General features: G+C 28.3%; 1 protein-coding gene across 1 annotated transcript; it reads left to right on the top strand.

Annotated features, from left to right (window-relative positions):
- Positions 1-4068: 4068 nt before the first annotated feature.
- Positions 4069-7862, top strand: LOC136971089 (carboxylesterase 5A-like). Its single transcript, XM_067265564.1, has 2 exons — positions 4069-6766; positions 6884-7862. Exons 1-2 carry the CDS (start codon positions 5286-5288, stop codon positions 7239-7241), a joined length of 1839 nt encoding a protein of 612 aa, XP_067121665.1. The 5' UTR covers positions 4069-5285; the 3' UTR covers positions 7242-7862.
- Positions 7863-20806: the final 12944 nt, after the last annotated feature.

Genomic DNA, 20806 nt, shown 5'->3' with positions numbered 1-20806 from the left:
AACTTTAGTACTTAATTCGATTTATTATATTATTATTATTATTTTCTTCTGTTGGACATGATTATTACAATAGGAATTATTCTAGTATCTGATACAGAGCTTTCGAGAGGGGTAGTGGGGATTTTTCCCGAGGGAAATCACTACAGGCCCCAATTCTTCTCCGAGCCCAGGAAAATTGGGGGCTGTAGTTATTCCTATTTCTATGAATTAGTATTGTTTTTACTAACAAAAATTAAAAACTTTAAGATTGCTTTTTGTATTAATTTGTTCAAAACAAGGCAAAAGGGACCCGCTACGGGGTAAAAAAGACCCGCTTTATCTTCGAGCCTCTATTCAAGCTTTCGACGGGCTTGGCTACATCTTCATTAATAGAATGCTAAATTAATTTACAATGAAAAAATTTTAGTCTTCTTTGCCAAAATAATCGCCTATACTTAAATAATATCTGCAACAAAGATTGTTTAATTGAAAATAAATTGAAATAAATATAAAAAGTATTTTATAGAAGCGAAAAAAGATTGTGGGCGTTTAGCTGAATAAGAAACGATAGGAAGAGAAATCCATCCGTCATATTGACCTTGCTAACTTCCTATAATTATACGTATATAGTTAATTCATCAATTTTTTTCTCTACAATTATGATGCAAATTATTTATGATATTCTACACTGCTATAATGTAAACTTTTTAAAATTTTAATCGTATTAAATTATAAATATTCCAACATAATTCACAAATCACTTATTATAGTAAAATTTAAACAGATATAATACGAAACGAGTAACAGTGAAAAATATAAAAGAATATACTTAACACTTCTAGATTTATAATATTCTAATGTATATAAGTTAAGTCTAATGGAATTTTTTAAATTTAATTTAATGAAAAATGAAAGACGTGATGTTTTTATAATGGATAATTGTTAACTTTCCATTAAATTATCACGAAATAGCTTTTAAACAAATAGGATAAAGTATCAGTCCGTTCTTATAATGTCAATACAATGATTCTAGTTAAAAATTTTGTTCTTTATACTAAAGTGCAATGTAATAGTGCGATATTATTTCTAATAATTACTAATGGAGAAGAGATAAAAGTTGAGTATGAATAATTCTAAGAAAGTTGAAGCTGTCTGTTTAAATTATTAAAATATAAACAGATTTACATAACAAGTAATATTTATATAATCAATAATAATAATAATAAATTAATTATTATTTTATTTGTAAACAAAATGAATTGAAAAAATTTAAAAAAAAAACACGAAAAATAAATGTATTACTAACATGTAAAGTATATTTACTTGATTATGAAATCTCTATTATATCTGATTTATTTTTCATTAACGATGTTTATAAAATTTGACACAAATATACACAATTAAAGTCTTCGAGTTAAGGTGAGATCCTCCATTGATTGATATTTATCTCGTGTTTATTTCCTATCTACAATATAAAACTTTTCCATCATCGTACGCTTAAAGTGAGAAAAAATAAAGGTAATTTGAAAAATAATAAATTTATAGATTTTTAATATATATTTAGATGATAATATTTATAAGTTAATAAAATCTCTTCGATCAATATTGCTATAAATAATGTTTTTAAGCCAATCTTAAAAATGTTGAAAGAATATTTTTGAAAGTTTGGTTATTTTTCTCTGTGCTGGATTCGTTGTAACCAATAAAATTCGTTCAACGTTTCACGTGTTATAGATAATAGATCAAAGATGATAGGTAAAGACCTTTCTTTATATACTAATATATTAAATAGATGCGATAATGAATAATTGCTGAAGCAACTCGAGCATCTACGTCACTCCATCCTTGACTCTTCTACGCTATTTATTTTCATCAATTAGCAGTTTATTTCGATTCAAATCCAATATAAACCAAGTCAAACTGGTACCGGGAGCGTAGCCAATCGCTATTCGTATTATTTAAGATCAATAACCTATTATTAAAATAAAGATTGTTTTTCTAATTTGCCCGAGTTTCTTTATTATAACCTTGAACTTTTGGAATCGGAAAAACACGTAGTCTTTTCTAAATTTGTAAGAAATTTATATCTTGTATATTTCAACACAGTTTCCCTTTTTATTTAGAAATAACTATGTCCAAATATTTCTACTTTTCTGAAAAATTTGGGTTATTACATCACGCTCTTCTTGATTACAGTTTTTACATAATAAGATTAAATCTAAACATTTTTTCAAATTGCAAATTATTTACACTTATCTGTGTTTACTTTCAATATAGAAATCCATTTTTTTTTATTTTAAAATTGTGTCTGGATTTTTTTTTCTTCGTTAGTACAGTACAGCCTACTGTTAATTCGAATCTTTCCATTTATAAATATATAAATAGAAAAATAAGCCTTAATTAGACAAATAATTAAATAATAGAGACCGATAGTTAATTTTTATTTGATTTCTACCGTTTTTTTAAAAATTAAAATCTTTATATAATTAAATTTCAAATTGCCGATCGTTGATTGGATCATTTGAATGTTGTTTTAACGTCTTTTTTTTTGCTTTTGTAAAAACTAAAGAAATTTATAAACCAATTAACTAGTTATTAATAAAAAAATTATAAAATTAAACGTTAAAAACGTTAATTCGATTTTTCACGTTATATTAATATTAATAACGTTATGCAAGTTTTTGGGCCGTCTTAAGGAATATTTAATAGAGCAACGCACAGTACGTGTACTGTACCAATAATAAGTATTGTAATTTGAATTACGGATTAATATAAAGTAGTTAAAATTCTCTTTAAAATATCTGAACATTGATAGTACTTTGATAATCTTTTTAACTTATTTTAAGAATTGTTTTATAATTTGACGCTTATATTGAATCAGTAGCGATTAGCTTTGTTTTCGCCTCTTAAATCTTCGATAAATAAATTCAAGAAAAGGCTATTAGTCTAAGAGACGTATTTTTATTATTTCGAGAATTACATCAAAGTTTTATAACAGAAAAAAAAGGTTTTAGATCCTGTAAGCTTAAGTCAAAAAAATCTTAGAACCGATTAAAAATATCATTCTTCATTTTCTATTTTTTTATAAAAGAAATCTTTTATTAGAGAATACGATAATAATCCTCCAATAATCCAATTACAATACGATAACAGTTGGAAGATTATTATCATATTCTCTCTATAAAAAAAAAAAAACGCCTACTTACAGACAATTATTATTTCTTAAATTATTTTGCAAAGTTGTAAAATATACTATAAAATTTACAAGAAATTATGGTAAATTGATGATAACAAATAACATATCAAAACAAAAATACGAGTTAAACGCCCTAAATAATGCATAACAAGCAAATTAAAAAATAATATTGAATTTTTCTACTGACACTGAAATTTTTATTGAAGTTGTCGAACTAATAGTAATTTAATCCAACTCTCGAATTAGTATATGTGATTCAATAAGCTTATTAAGTAACGATATTGGGAAATTTGATTGCGGTCTTTATAGGAATTTTTAAGAAAAGACGAAAAATATTCTCGCTAACATCTGGTCATTCCCCTTCACGAGTCTTGCATCCTGAGATGATGTCATAAAATATTTTTTTCTTTTTTCTCTTACCACTATTTAAAAAAAACAGCGACTGGTTAGTGACGTCAAGGCGGAATAGCATCATACAAGCAGACACTCTTTCTTTCTACTACCGGGAAAACTGATTACTTTTATTGTTTTTAACAGTCTTGGATATGTAATTTATGTTTATGTATATTAAACATATATTCTTATTCTTACGTCTAACAAATTTATAGATTTATAGCCAGTACCTTAATCTATATGGCATTAATAATAAAACACGCAGTAATTTAAATTGGATTTATTTGTTTATAGGGTCTACATTCATTCATTTAGTTTTATGTTAACTTTCTTTTTTTTTTAAAAAAAAACACTTAATGTGTTTGTATGTTTTTCGTATATTAATTAATTGTTACTTGTTTAAACGTAAATAACTCGCGATTGTTTGCGTTAATTAACGTATAGAATTTATTGAGAAATAGTTTATAGCCTACAAAAATAAATTTTTTACTGAAAAATATAATAATAATTTGACTACTTCTAAGAAGAGTGGGGTTAAAAACCCGATTTTAAAAATGATATATCATAACTGCTGACTTTAGAGGAACGTTTCCTAATTTTCTTTTATCAACAGTTTTTAGTCATGTCAAATTCCGTTGACTTCATAGAATTCCCAAGTTCATTAAACTTCCATAATTATAGCAAACCGAAAAGATAAACCCGTGTCGTTTATATAACTGTGCTTTTTTTTAAATTTATTCTCATCTTTTCCCTCGAAAAGATAATTTATATCCCCAAGGGTACAAAGTATGAGATGAACTCAAAGGTAAACGACTTCTGTTAAGCAAATTATTGTCTACAACCAAAAGAATTATTTAATATTTATTTTTAATAACATCAATAATAGATGCTAGCAGATGTCTGATATTGTCGCAAATATTTCCGGTTAGTCGGATTATCGAAAGTTTGTCATTTTAACTTGCGGTCTCTAAATTTAATGGAGGTTAAGATGTTAAAATCGGTTAAATAAATATTTTGATTAATGGGATATTTTTTTTAGTTATGATTCTAGAATTTCTGGAAATGATTTTTTCACAGGTCTATGCCTTTTAAAAGATTAAAGTTCAAGCAGTTTAAATTTATACTTCGATAAAAATAACGATGCGAGATAGAAAATATTTAGTAGTGGATGGAGTCTTATATCTAATAGAACGAGAATAATTGTAAAAAATTTGATATCTACGCCACTTAATTTGGTTAAAATTTATCTTTGACCTGTATTTAACTATTAGAAACAGTTTTAAACGGCGTTAAAGTTAATGAAAAAATGTGGAAGAAATAACGAAAATAGTTACATATAAAATAATTTTTAAAATATAAAAACATTTGAAATAAAGTGACATCATCGTCATTAGTAAAAATACAATGTTGCAATAAGATACGAAATAGAGCGAAATAAAAAAAAGAAATATATGCATATATATATGTGTAACATACAGTTTTTTAACAAATATAACGATAAGTTATACGCACAAAGCGAAAGGACAATAATGCGTCGAATCAACCGCTGGCAGAGAGAGCTCTTGACAAATCCAAGTGGCTGTAGATGCCAGCCAGTTGAAAACTATTGCGGGAACTCCACACTCGACCTTCGATCGCCCCCAGATAGAACACGTGACTGTAAGGTCGATGACATCCTCCATTCACGTGACTACCGACTATATAGAGAGGTAGACACATGCGCTTCACACACAAGCTCACAAATAGCCAAACTCAAAAGATGTTTCTCTACCTGCTAGCTTTTGCGTTTGGCGCTGTGGTACGGGCCGACGTTAGCGCTACCAATGGAATGTTGAGAGGACTTAGAGTAGAAACCGAACGAGGTTCTGTGACCAAGTATCTTGGCATTCCGTATGCACAACCTCCTTTAGGGAATCTTAGATTTCGTCCTCCTATTGCATTGAATTCCGCACTCCGAGCCGGTGATGCCACACGATCGGGACTGCAATGTCCCCAGCCGCCTCATCTGAAAGAAGTTATGAGTCCTCTCTTATTTTACGGAAATATGTCAAACTGGAGCGAAGATTGTCTGCATTTAAACATTTATGTCCCAGAAAGCAGAGAAGTTATGCCGATAATGGTTTGGTTAGCTGGAGAAGGATTTAGTTACGCAGATCCGACACAATTCGATGGAACCCAACTGGCTGCTCTTGGTAAAGTTATCGTCGTTACCGTGAGTTATAGAGTTTCTGTATTTGGTTTCTTATCCTCTCTAACTGCAAATGCTCCTGGAAATATTGGTCTTCTCGATCAGAGAATGGCACTACAGTGGGTTCACGACAATATCAGAAAATTTGGGGGAGATCCCGACAGAGTAACGCTGTTTGGCAGATTTACAGGAGCTATGGCAGTTTCTATGCATTTGGCATCACCTCTCCATTATAAAGAAAGACTTTTTAAAAGAGCTATTATTCAAAGTGGTATAGCTACTGGCAGTTATATTTTCGAAGATAAACCGAAAGAAGCCTTGGAACAATTAACCAAATTAACTGGATGTGATGAAGCGATAAATTCAATCGAATGTTTACAACTAATGCCAGCTGATGAATTGCTGAAGGCCGCATTACCTCTCTCTGACAGATGGCGACCCGTTATAGACGGACATTTCTTGACTGAAGATCCGATGACAACGTTCGAACGAGGCATCCAAACAAGTACAGATCTCCTCCTCGGCACCAATAAGGACGAAGGTTCGATTTGTTTGCTGACTTTGTATTTTTTGAATTCTCCCGCTTATCAAGATATCATTGGAAACACCTTACAAAGTTACAGATTTAAAGACCTCTTAAAAGACAATCTTCTTGACTATTACAAGACTGAAAATCCTATTTTAGAAGAAGTAGCATATGATAAATACAGATATACGGATGATTCTAGGAAAAACTTGAGAGACAAATATATTCAATTTTGTGGAGATTTGTATATTAAAAACAACATGGAGAAGTTAGCAAGATTGGCTTCGGTCAGAAATCGTGTTTACGTCTATCAGTTCGATCACAGGCCGTCGTTTTCAATTCAACCTCCATTTATTTCTGCTGCTCATGGCGATGATGTTCTGTTTACTTTCGGTTTGGCTTATCAATATGCAAATTCTACACCAGAAGAAAAGAAACTCAGCCTAAAAACAGTCGCTGCTTTTAGTAATTTTGCGAAAAATGGGTAAGTCGAAGTTTTTATTGTATAAATATACTCGTATATATTTTAATTTAAAATTTTAAAATCAATGAAGCTTTCGTATATTTTGACATTTATAAATGTTTTATTTGTTTTCTGTAGGCATCCTGAATTTGAAAATCACCCATACTTAACGTGGCCCAGATACACTTACGTCAACAAAACAATTCTTCATTTCAACGTTAATATGAATGAGAATTCGACAGTTTCCGGAAGTAACGATCCAATCATTTCTTTTTGGGAAAATGTCGTGCAAGCTTTAGAACATTGCAAAAATACTTTGACACCCGTAGAGGACGGAAGAGTTTACTTTTTAGACTTAAAACTGAACACAAGGACAGTCGAATGTCTAATATTCGTTCTTGTAGGCGTAATCGTATTTTTAATAGTTATTGTAGCGTTTATACTTCGTTCGGCTTGCAGTAATTCCAAAAGTGAAGAAGCCTACAGAAAATTATGAAAATCGAACATATATATAAGAAAAAGAAAACTTTCCATTGGTTGGAATTCTGTACAGTTTTACAGAAAGAGTGAATTGCTTAGCATAACTCAGAAAATGTTACTTTAGAAGTAAGTTATTGCACTCGAATTTGATTACAGAATAGCGACTTCAATTGGAAAAGTAAGAGGAGACATTGGTGAGGAAGAATTTTTATTTAAATTTATACGAATTCATTGTTTTATGTCTTTTCGATGACGAATCGGAACCAAGTGCCAAACATCTTTAAGGGTGTAACTATCTCAGGGAATTGTCTTCGCAAAAGAATCTCACATTCCGTCCTCAATGCACGCATCCCGTTTTCTCTTCTTAATGGTGTGACGGAACCTGCCAATAATTTCTAGTCACCTGGTCCGATGAAACAAACTGCAAAGCTTCATACGTCCAAGTGAATTCCCGAGAAATATGTCTTTTATGTTACTCATTATATCTAATCATTGTCATTTTTCCCTCTCAAATAAGAACGATAAGCATTATCATTCTTTCTGTTCATTCTGACGTGAAATCATTGTCATTTATCTCATTGTCATTTGTGAAGATGTTCAATAAAATATTTTAATAAAATTTTTTAAATTCAAACAATTTTTATATCATTATTAAACACAAGTTAATTAATTTCGTATTGAAATTTTAATTACTTTTTTACTTAATTAATTAAATGGTTTGATAAATAATGGTGATATAAAAAAGTACAAATTTTATTTAATTATTGTTATAAATTCGGGATAAGAAAGGAAATAGATGGATTACTTTATACACATCTAGAATTTAAGTATTATTGCTGGACAAAAACGTAATTTTCAAAATGATTATTTTAAAGGGTAAATATTTTAAAGGGTAAAAGGGTAAGAATAACTAAATTTATTGAATTAAAGAATATTTTAGAGAACTTCGTAGGCTATACCAAAAATAGTAAAATGGAAACGTATTTAATTCATGAACACTTATGAACAAATCACATCAAACTTGGTCGGGTCATACCACAAGTGTCATTAAGTAAGCGCCGTTATTGAGTAATATTTTGAGTAAAATCTCCTTTTTGGAATTTTTTCTGGTTTGTCTCGATGTCTATGAAGAAAGCAGGAAGAGTAATTATAATGATAATATTCGCATTAAACGCAGTATTAATGAAAGTTATTTACATAACGTGACCCACTTTGTGCAAAAAGATTTGTTCGATTGTCAAATACTGTTACATAATATTTAGAAACACTTTTGACATAGCGTACCAACAAAATGAATAATAATGCGATATTGACCTGACACCATTGCAACAGGAGCAGATGTAAACCAATTTTATTTGTTTTTAAATACTTTTGTTGATTTCTAAATAATTTGTAACAAAATAAATCGTGCAATTTAATTGTTAAAAAATGCAAAAGATTGATTGGCATTTCGTGCTAGACGGCCAATTAATCGGTAATATGTCGTTTAAGTTCGTTAAAATCTGCAAAATCTAAGCGATATTTCGCTTTATAGACTCAATAATATTTACATTTTCATTAACAAATTACGACATTGAATAAATATTAGCGGCAGGAAGATTTTTAAATCAACTTCTAATAGGCTAAATGAAAATTTTTGAAACGTGTACGTTCTCAATAAGAGTCTTCAGAATTTAGACTTCATATTTTGCATAACTCGTTTCATTTATGTTTATAAATAATATCTTTATTTATATTTGTAAATAAATTACATTTAAAAAGTTAATCTTGCCCCGTTTTTATAAGTGTTGTTGTTGAAACCTTATAGATATGATGTAATATAGGACAACCTGGTTTTATAATCATGGAAATGAGAACGCAACTTTACAGATAGAAAGACAAGATGTTTGAAATAAAAGTTCTACAAACGACGTGTGTTCTCTTGACCCTCAATTTTAGCCTAATTATAGATAAGGATACGTATCGTATGATATAACGATCGATATTATGTAACTAATACTTCTAGACCTAATTTAATAAGAAATGTTGACAAGTTTAGGACCTTCTGCATGAATTACGGTTTGGTCTAATTTAGAAATAAGCCTTATCATTTATGTATTTATTTTTCAAATGATAAGAGGTATATGTAAATATTTTCATTCGTCGCATCTATTAATGGAAATTTTAAATTAATATTCTATCAAATAGTTTTTGTTGCCGTTACTAAGATTATTTAGCCTATAATTATTTTTAAATGTGGAAAATTTATAAAATAGATTCTATTTTTATTGGATAAATAAATTATTTAAAGATAATTATGACTTTTTATAATATAAATGTTGTAATGTATCGCTATATTTAGGTCTATTTCGAGTATAAAATTTACTGTGATATTTTTCTAATAATAGTAACTGAAAATTAAACGAGTACAAATATAAATTAAATTAATATTTAATAAATAATTAGAAAAAACAAGTATGAAAATTTTAAATTGTTTTAGATAATGCGAAACTATCAAAAAAGAGCACCTTGAATTTCTCGTCCCACTGACATAGTATTAGCAGAAAAATGGAGTGTGTCCAGGAGGTCTCTAAAAAACACGCTTACTATCTATTTACATATCGTAAACAGGGCCAGAGGGAAGCTGGGGATTTTTCCTCGGCCCGAAGAAAACTTAAGAGTCCTATATAATTAACAGGAAATAAAATATTCAAGACTGCTTTTTAATAATAAGGAAACATTCCACGTATTCATTTGTTCAAAAATAAAAAAATGGTAAAAGGAGCTCGCTCAACCTCCGAGTCCATCCTATGGGCGAAAAGGGTAATTGCTTGGGTCTTCCAATAACTGGGGGCTCGAAACCTAAGAAAATTCCCCGAAGTCAACACTCTAGCTGGGGCTCCCTAATTCAAATTCGCCCGGGCCCCATCTATAAAGCTATAACGCACCATTGTTCGAGTCCACGCAAGCTCTCGATGGCTCTGATCGTAATTGTTTATTTTTTCTACTATTTTTCGCTGTTGCTCCGAATGATAATCTCGGTTTATACTTCGAAATTAAGTTTAAAAATCACAAAAAATTTGTGTTTTTTAAATTTTAATAATACGAGTAACGTCAGATCGATCTTTTTGTTACGCTATAATTTTGTCTTAAAGCTGATTTTTATTTAAAATTTCTAAAATGATTTACTTAGTTAATACGTAATTCTAACGGGATATTTAAAGACATTGATTAGATTTTGAATGGACGATGATCATTTAGGGAAATGACTGCTGTGAACTTTAATCGTCTTACTAGATAAAAAAAGAAAAAAAAATGGAAAAAGTTATTGGAATATTGACCCGCTCAAAAATAATTATCGCTATCGTACTTAGACTTTTCATGCGAATCTCGAATACGTATCTATTTTAAGTGGGTTCGATTTCAATATTTGACGTCAAATCTTTGGGTTCGTTAAACTAATTAAAAATATCTGCTCGATCTTCAGAAAACAAGGATTAAGACCATTATTTTAATTAGTGTTTATATCCGTTTCAAAACTTTTTAATAGTCAACTTCAGCGAAATACGAGTTAAGCAATTCTTGTTTTTAATTCATTTCGCTCGTTTTGCATCTTCTTTTCAGACATTCAGAATTAAAACTAAGAGTCTGTTTCGTGGATCTTAAAAAAAATGTTAGAAATTTCTTAAGTAATCAATAAATAAATCAATAAATCCTACAATAAATTAATTTTTAAATAGTTTATAAACATTATTGTAATATATAATCTACAGTTTTAATTTATCGTCGTATTGACTTATTAATTTCTTTTTTTTTAAATTAAATGTAACTTGTTCAATTCTTGTCACTTCTTAAATGCATTGAGTCAATAAAAAATATGTGAAAAGGGGTAGTCTCTATTTCTAAACCACATAACTATTGCTTTGATCTCTAATGATACGTTTGCTTTAATGTATGAAATATAATAATCATATATCAAAGTATGATGCTTCAGTATTATTAAATTTAGTTCTGTTCTATTAAATTCTTTGTATAAGAGCAATTATCTTGTAACTTTGAATTCTGAATCTGCCTAGGTTTCTTCCTAAATAACCACGATGTTTATAATTCCTAATTAAATATAAAGATCTACAATTTATACTTATGTTTACCGCTTAATTTTATAAATATATTTACAAAAATTTAGTTTCCACGTGGTAACGAGTTATCGAACAAAGTAAAAAAATTTGTCCTCTACCGAAAAAGACATCTTATCTTTCCGATATTTTCAAAATACTTAAAAAATACTGAAGGTGGTCTCTGACCCTTTACGATTCAGAAAATAATCTGCAGTCATTTATTATCTAATTTAATTTTATATCGAAGTTATTGGCGGCTTTCATAATACTCCAAACATAAACTATTCCTTTCTCAAAACTTGTTTTGCTTTACAACCCTCAAAGATTAGTGAAATAAATTATGATTAAATAAATGTTACGTTCAATAATATTTCTACAAATTAACATTAAAAATAGATTTAGGTAAATTTAATGGAGTTAAGCTGTATAAAGTAGAGCACACTTAATATGAGTTGCATCAAATTCCCATAAGTGAGATGATTATTGCACCTTGCTTTCTCGATAATGACAAATTAATACAGCTGGGTCGAGTTATGTGAATGACAATACGAACTTTTCATACGAATGAGTCCATAGTACGAATAATTTGAGCTTTAACTTTGATTTCGAGTTAATCGGATAAGATTATTATTGTTATTACTATTTAAAACCTCTTTTGTCCGCAAATCCTCAGTTTACTTGAAGAGTAATTTATCATTGTTCTTGGATAGAATAATACAGTGCTTGAAAATTTTACTCTATTTAATAAATTCATTATTTTTTAAATTTGAATAGAAAATTCAATATGGTCATTGCTATTTTCTTTAGAATTGAGCAAATACGATAAGACGTTTTATGAACATGGGTGCTACTGAATTATATAAGTATTAGTAGCTTATTGATATTAAACGATTTCGAAATAGATAAATTGATCTTTTTACATTAATATAACACCATTTTTAAAAAACATATTAAATTGGCGGTTTAATTATGTTTGAAAATATCTTTTCATAAATGCAAAAATTACGTTCGGAATATCTCAAAATAAAAGGATATTATTTCTATATACAATGAAATTTATATAAGAAATGACATAAATAATTAATAGGCTTTTATTTATTTTGTCTATTTTCAATTGTTATTCTAAAATTTGTAGTTTTTTCAGATAGAAATTTATTAAATAAAATCAAGTAAATATTGTGATTATATTTAATTTATTTCAAATTATTCGATGAAACAAATTGAATTTACTTTACTAAATATAATTTTAATGTGAATTTTATTTGTTACCGATAATTTAGTGTGTAATTTTTACTTAGAAATTTAAAATTTCTCTTTGGAATTTTACCTAATTATTATAATCGTTTGCAATTTAATTGTAACGCAATGGTTACTAACAAGCAAAAATTTATAATTCTTTTATTCATTTTCATACCAAAAATTTTTATAAATTATGATAATTTGTAATAAAATTTAATATATTATAAACCTAAAGATATCTTTATTTGTATTTACTCCTTGTTTCTAAGATAAATTATGCAAAATAATCGTTTATATTGTGATAAGTATAAATATAGAGTAAAACCCAAAGATCATTAAAATCGTTATTTTTCTGTCTGGATAACTGTTCAGAGGTCAAAATTAAACAGTTTATTTGCAATATACACAGTTAAGCGCACGCCTGCTTAGTCTATACAGTAATAAAATAATATTACTATAAAAATGTTTATTTAAAAAAATTATTAAATATATTTTAATAAATTAGAAAGAGAAAAAGTGATTATATTTTGTCATATTTGGTTTAAATGGAATTTAAATCTGTAGTTTATTACACTTTGTTTTCGAGGAGATCTTAAAAATATTTAATAGTCTCTTCTAGTTGTATTCCACTGTGAAATTTTAGAAAATTGAAATTCTATAGCTGAATTTGATTTCTAAATATATAAAAAAAATTACAGTAAAATAATAGTTAAAAAGTTGAAGGGGTCATTGTGTCTGAAATTGTAAATAAAGGCGAAAATAATGTTTGTTATGTCTAATAACATATTTGTTGATTTAGAAAGAATGAAAAAGCAAAATGCCATTTAACTGGTAGAAATAATTGAAGAATGATAATTGGTAAAATGCGGAAGTAGATTATATTTCTCGTTTTCCTATAGAGTCGAAGCAAAATAACTTTTATGATGACATTTGTTATGAACTGAGTCAGTTTTGTAAGAACCAGGATTTTTAAAAGAGTGGGATTTTAAAAAAAACGTTATTTTTTATAAAGTAGATATAAATTTTTACAGTAGTAACGCAATACAGTACACTAAAGGAAGAACTGAACGGGTACAAAATATAAGTTAAGTACAGTACAATATAGTAACATTTTTCTGTTTGAATTGCCAAACGGGAGGGGTTAAATCCTCATAAATCCCGTGTGCACGGCTTTGGTAAGGACAAAAAATTGCAATAATATTCTTTTATTACGACAATTTTACAAGATAAAATATAAGTTATTTTTAAATATTAAATTAATTCAATTTTTAAAATTCGTTTACAAATCAATGATGTAAAATTTAATCAAATTTATATCTGTGATAATTTTGTGCTGTAATTTATTTATTTATTTATTTTACGTTTAATGCGCGACAATAATCGAGAATGTTTAATTCTAAATATGATTTTTCTGAAAAATTTCTTGGTATCTTTCTATAGGTTTTAGATATATTCAGATACTTTATAAAAAGTATGTTGCCCAAATAAAGCCATTTGAGAGAGTCACTCGCGAGTTTAAAGGTATAAGGGAAAATAATGTAGCATTAAAGCAGGTATTGCAATAGTTATTTATTGAATCATGTGTAAACAAAATACGTATATCAGTGATTAGTGTATTATTCAGCAAATGACTGAAAGTATGACTTTTAAAAAACCTTCACATTGGATCTTTTTAGGAGCGCTGTTCCAAGTAAGGCCCACTATTGAAAGTCAATGGCTTATTAATTTTTGTTGCATTTTGAGTAAATAAATATTAATATATCTACATTCTCATGATCATTGCTGAGTGCATTGATAACCAATGCACTCAGCATAAACCTATTCTTGATTTTCATTAAAAGGAGTTTATTGTTGATTTCGGAAACACGTCTAAGTCTTTTGGGGATTAGAAAAACTCCAATTTTTAAAAACGTAGAATTCGTTGTACTAACTCTTGTTCTTGCACTTCCGATAGCAATGACCCCTTCTCCATTTTCATATTCGTTCTACCGTTTTTAAATGGTTTCCTAAAGTTCTATAAGGAATTGCTTGTTGGCTACGTTTCTCTGATTTTACTCTTTTTTTCACAGGGCCTTGGCCATATTCTCAGGAGTCAAGTTTTCTTTTTTTTCCCTTGTAGCAGACATAATTAATCCTGGAAATACAAATTAGCTACCCAAATTTTACATCGTTCCTAATAAGCTCCGCTATTATTGCTGTGAGCCTTATTAGGAACACCTATAGTGCCGTAAATGACAGTAATATATCTTGGTCCTAACAAATATGGAATGTCTCCTTTTCTTCACATACAGGCTTACACGACTACCTTTTTCCTTACTAAAATATCAGTCAGTCCTGATATTTCGTGACTCCTTCTAAATGTATTATAAATAATTTTCCAGACAGATGTTTTTATAACAGCCTACCAACACTTACTTTCGTGAACTTTGAATAAATATAGAAGATTGCTTGTTTTATCAACAACAATGAAACTTCCACATAGCAACCCATCTGTGACGAGTGAAAGATACTGCAGCTTAACGTGTTAATATGTCATCTGGTAATGTTTGTATTAATTGGTCGAATTAGATGATTAATTTCCCTGTATTTAATTTTTAATATTGATCTACTTATTACAAAATATAGTTTTTATTATCCAGTTCTCAAAATTGTTCTGAAACATACTGTTAGTATATTTGATACTTTTTTTTATGAGATAGAAATGTATGTTATACGATACTTGCTTTAGGAATGTTCATTTTATTTAAACAGTGTTTTACGTCAGTTTGACGTCATTTTTTGCATTTTCTTACTACAGAAATTTAGGAATGACGTCAAATTAACCTAAAAGCTAGTTTACAAAACACATTATCGTTTACAGTATTCGATTATAAGTCATTTTTATTAACTTAAATTATATTCGAAGTTAATAATAGTATACAACCGCTTAATATTTTACTTTTAAAAGATTTTTTTCATTATCAAAAATTATTGTAAATTGTTATCAATGTTTTTGTAGGGCAACTTAAAGAAAAACGACAATTTAATAGAAGAGTTAATAAATAAATAAATAATAAGTCGGGAATATTAAATCATTAAATATAATAAAAACAAGTTTTAATATTAAAAATTATATGATTTAATATTAATTAAATAAATAAATCTTATTTTTAAAATTGCATGAAAATATACTATCCAAATTTTTCTTTAGCCTATTTCACCACTGTTAATTGAGAAGGATGATGATACTAAATACTGATAAAAGAAATCCAGACTTTTTATTTTTATTTTATTGAAAAAAATATCGTAAACACGTAACCATGCCATACGATAGAATTATTACAAACTTCTAGTACTAAAGAATTATAATATATATCAGTGATATATCAAATAAAATCATAAATATGTAATTCAATATATATTGATATAATAATAAATGCAAATAGTAATCGAGTAACCTACACTTTTACAGAAATATTGTTTATGTGCATCAGTGTCACTTGCTTAAGTCGAACTTATAGCCGAAAGCTTAACATTAGTAATAAACACGTCTGTTTATTAGAAAAAGTCTATTTTCATCAAAATTTTCTGATTTCATCAAATAATTTTTGCAATTTCTACAGTCTCATATCATGATATTTATAATGTTTTTGAAGTTTAATGTCGAAATACACCCAGAAAAACAAATATATATATATAGTCTACTGTTTTTGCAGACATATTTTTACAGGAAAAACATTTGTTACAAAATTTCTTTAACTTCGAAATTTTCTGTTTAAACTGATTCGTTGAAATAATAAGATTAATGAAACCTAAAACAATGTTTTCCCCCCTCCAATAGTAATAAAGTTAACATATTTTAAACAAATAATTTTTCAACTTTGATTTTTATTAAAATAACTTGATAATTGGTTTTTACATTCTCGGAATTTTTTATTAATGCGTACGATATGAATAATTCTATCAAATACATACACACAAACACCTATTTTATCTAGGACATCTTGTGGAGAGTTTTTCTCACGAAAGGTTAGAAATCCGCCAAAAGCAGTCCAAGCAAGCACTCGTAAAATCTATGCTTATAAAATGAAATGAACTGTAAAATTAACTATAAATTTCTCTTTATGGAATTATGGAAGACTTCCATCCCCTCTTCCCACCCTATTCCTTTTAAAGACAAATTCACGAGACATTGGTGTCTAGATAAGTTAATTGATGTACAGTATTTACGTTTTTCTTCTCTCTGGCATTCTCAAAACATACGATTTTGTAACTGACTGTGTAATTAATTTCAAAATGTAGTCAATTATCTAAATCATAAAGATTTTAGTCTATTTTAAAAAATATATATGAAATAAATTATTCAAAAAAAGAGGGGAAAATGAATAAAAGAACTGTTGTTAATACCTATACATTGATGTATTAAGTTAACACAGATGAATCATATCAGATGTCACATTATGAACATTTGACATTTTAGGTTATTAATTTTCCTTTATTACACGAAATCTATATTTAATAAAGACTGTAAACGTTTTTATTTATTAAGTAAATTTAATCTAATACCTAAGCAATAAAATATATCGTGCCGAAAACTGTTAATTTTATGTTGTAAGGAAGTCATAAAACAAGTTGTTAAATGTCGAAACTAATATAAAATAACAAGTATAGGGCGACATAACTTGAAATATGTTGGCCAAATTTTACTTTCAAAAAAGTATAACAAGTATCACTGAATCTGCTATAGACGATGATCATAGAATGAATAACTTATAGTAGATCCCACTTTACAACTGATGCTTTAAAATCCCTATTTTTACTGATATAAATTCTCTATTATGACTATATGAAATGCCATGTTTCTTGTACAGTACTCATTCTCCTATAGTATTTTGTAGTTATTTATTTTCAGGAACGTAAAATTAAGTTCCTGAAAATAAGTAACGTAAAGTAGAAGCGCTATATTCCAGCAATCAATCGGGTCGTAAAAACGGTCTGCTGTAGGCCTTTTATTAATCTTCCTTGTTTCATCTGATTTATTTTTATTGTCGATTTCTTTTTGTTTGATTCTAAGATAGCTCTGTCAAGGTTAAGCTTTAATCAGTTATCGTTTTATTCCTATATTTATTTTGTTTTTTAAACAGAAACTACGCATTTTCGCGATTTTGAAAAAAAAAAAAAACTTTACATTTGTTAAATCTTTGGTATATTAAAAAGTATTTATTTAAATGAGATTTGATTCAAATTATTAATAAAAGAAAAATTAATTACTGCTTTATGGAACTTGTAAATTCTTTGGTAATTCATTCTCGATAAAACATATTCTATGTGAATGTGCAAATTTAAAAAAAATTGTATGGATAAGATAGAATTTCTAGGTGAAATTAACATTGTTAAAGATGTATCTACTCTTTTACATAAATATTTAGCTTTAAAATTGTTACGACACTTTTTCCGTCGTGAAGACAGAAAATAGAAATGGCGATACCGACAATCGAAGAATCGTCATGAAATTTTTATTATAAATAAGCTTTATTGGGAACAAGCGAACCATGGGCCCTTCGTATGAATAATTCCATTAAATAAGCATTAAAGATATTGTTCACATGTCGTAATCGTTGAATTTAAAAGAAAGAAAATACTGAAAACATTAATTTCTGTTGCTCAAACTGCAAATACTGTGAGATTTTTATGTTTTAAATCTTCTAAGCAAGGATATTTTGGTAGAAATTGATGCTAGTCAAATTCCATACGTGATTAAGGAAACTCAGGTATTTTAACTATCTTTACAAACATTCAACTACTACACATTAAAATCAAAGTAAAGACCATGTTTTATTTTTGTTTTTTGCCTTTTTCTGAACAGGGTTTGCATCAGTAGTTATTCTATTTTAAACTACAGTAGTTCGATTTTTTTTACTTTTACTAACTAATTTTAGCCTAAACTTCATTATTTTTCCTCTTTTTTGCTTAAATTATACAAAGCTGGCAATAGAAAGTCCCTTGAGATCTCCAAAAATTTATCTATAAACATTTCCTTTCAAAATTTTTATTGGGTCAAGAATATTTAAGAACCACGTCCTGGACCCATGATTGGCCAAATGGATAAAATCTCTGAATTTTAGTAGTTGGTCGTAGACTCGCATCTCGCCAACGGGCTGGTCACGAATTTTCCTGTTTTCTTTAAGTTTGTAATACCTAAATAGAAACTAATTTCCCGTAGAAAGTTTTCCCTGAAGGCATCTCCTTCGACAGATCATCTGCGAATCGCATTGCCTTATACAAACGGTAACAACAACGTCTTGTAGGGATTTTGTTTGAATTCTCTTTCATACGGTATTTGACGATATTCTTAGTTATATAGTAGTTCTGACTCCGCCTACTGTAAGAATGCTTACTCATTTACTCAGACTGTATTTAGTAGACTTACAGTTCTTAATGACATCAGTCCGTCTCTGTTCGTTTTCACTTTGAAGAATTTTACGCTTACAACAATAACAACAATACATTGAAATACAAATAAATATAATTAAATACAGTAACATTTTCTGTACAATGTAAGAAAATAATATAAGAATTTAATTTTCATTGGCCTTTAAATAAAATCTATTTTGTGAAAATCTGTCTTATTGTATTACATCTATACTGCGAAGAGTTTAAATGACATATGATTTATTCTCATTGGGAAATACACTTGTAAAATTGACTTATCTAATAGAATTATTCTTCTGTATCTTCTTGACACTCCTTTCATTTATATATTTAAAGTCAGTCTCATGGAAATGAACTGAACAAATGTAGCCTCTAGCTGTAGGCATCCATGCATTTCTTCTCATTGCCGCTTCTTTGTCAACTCTCCATTGCTGAATGGAAAACCGTATAACACAGTAAACAAGGTAAATCAAATATTTGATGACTGAAAAATGCTTCATATTGTTATTACTTTTTAAATGATTTTAAAGTATTTTGCAGAAAGTTTTGCATTAAAATTACCCGTGACATGTAATTTTAGGCCCTTTTTTCAAACAGTTAGTACGATTTATAGCACAACAACTTGATAGCATAATTTAGTGTGCAAGTGCAACACGATATATGTCAGCAAGAATTTCTAAAACTATTAAAATTTAAATTTAAAAAAACTATAATTTTTTAACATAATATTATCGTTTACAGTGCAATTAAACATCAGTTTAGTGTCTAGTGAAACTCGCCTATGAAATATGCGAGTCATTTTTAAGGTAAATGCTGTCTCAGGAGAATGATCACTCAATTCAAGGAAACTAGATGACCAGCAGTTCAAACTGATCGAGGGTGCAAATCACAAGTCGTTGAAAATATTACACAGCGAAGCGGTGGTAACATTTTCAACGACTTGTGAAGTGATAGGTTTGCTTAGCTGATAAAAATTACATTAAACAGCTGTGGCCACTTTTATGTTTAGAATTTAGCTGTAACACGTAAAATTCCTTCTTCACAGACTGACCATACGTATTATTTTGAACGGGACAATACAGGTATTTTGCTCTGTCCTGGCCAAAAGTAAAAATTCAGTATGATTTTCACTTTTTTCTCAAACACATTAAAACATCTTTGGTTTGTAATTAATCAACGCATTTATTAGGCTATATTCTGAACCTATAATTTATTAGAGTATGTTCATTCTGCGTTGACGAGGCTCGTAAATTTGAATGGATACCGCTGAAGATGTCTGAATGACATGAAATACAGAATAGTTTCAGTGAATTTAATTAAGAAACATATTACACGAACAGAAACATGAAATTCGATTATTCGATCAGTGGCGCCAATGAAGATAATAATAACGAAACTGGAAAATGGAAAAAGTGGAACGAAGAAAAAATATCAATGTAAATGAGAAATGGATCTAAATGTAATGCATGAAAATGCATTATATTTAGCCTCATTCATGCATAATATATTGCATGAAAAGGATTTTGAATTACGAGTTTTTAATAATCTGATAAAATTATAGCGTAGCGTCGAGAATCCGCACTAATTAGGCCCGGACTCCATCCGAATTTCCAAATATGTAAATTAGCATTTTTAGTATTATAAATTCCAAATACACTAATTCAAGTTTAGTGGTTCTAATTTCAAGCCAGTATTTTACAAGGAATATAGGAATTTTTACAAAGATTCCAAATACTTGTATAATTTACATATTTACTATATTTGAACAAAAAATGCAGGGTAGTTATATTTTCAAAACTTAAATATTTCAAATTCTAAATGAATGTTAGAACAT

This window comes from Centruroides vittatus, unplaced genomic scaffold (assembly GCF_030686945.1).
Source record: "Centruroides vittatus isolate TY-2023 unplaced genomic scaffold, ASM3068694v2 contig_2311, whole genome shotgun sequence".
NCBI classification, from domain to species: domain Eukaryota; kingdom Metazoa; phylum Arthropoda; class Arachnida; order Scorpiones; family Buthidae; genus Centruroides; species Centruroides vittatus.
The sequence above is the reverse complement of the archived record's forward strand: the minus strand, read 5'-3'. Positions and strand labels throughout refer to the sequence as shown.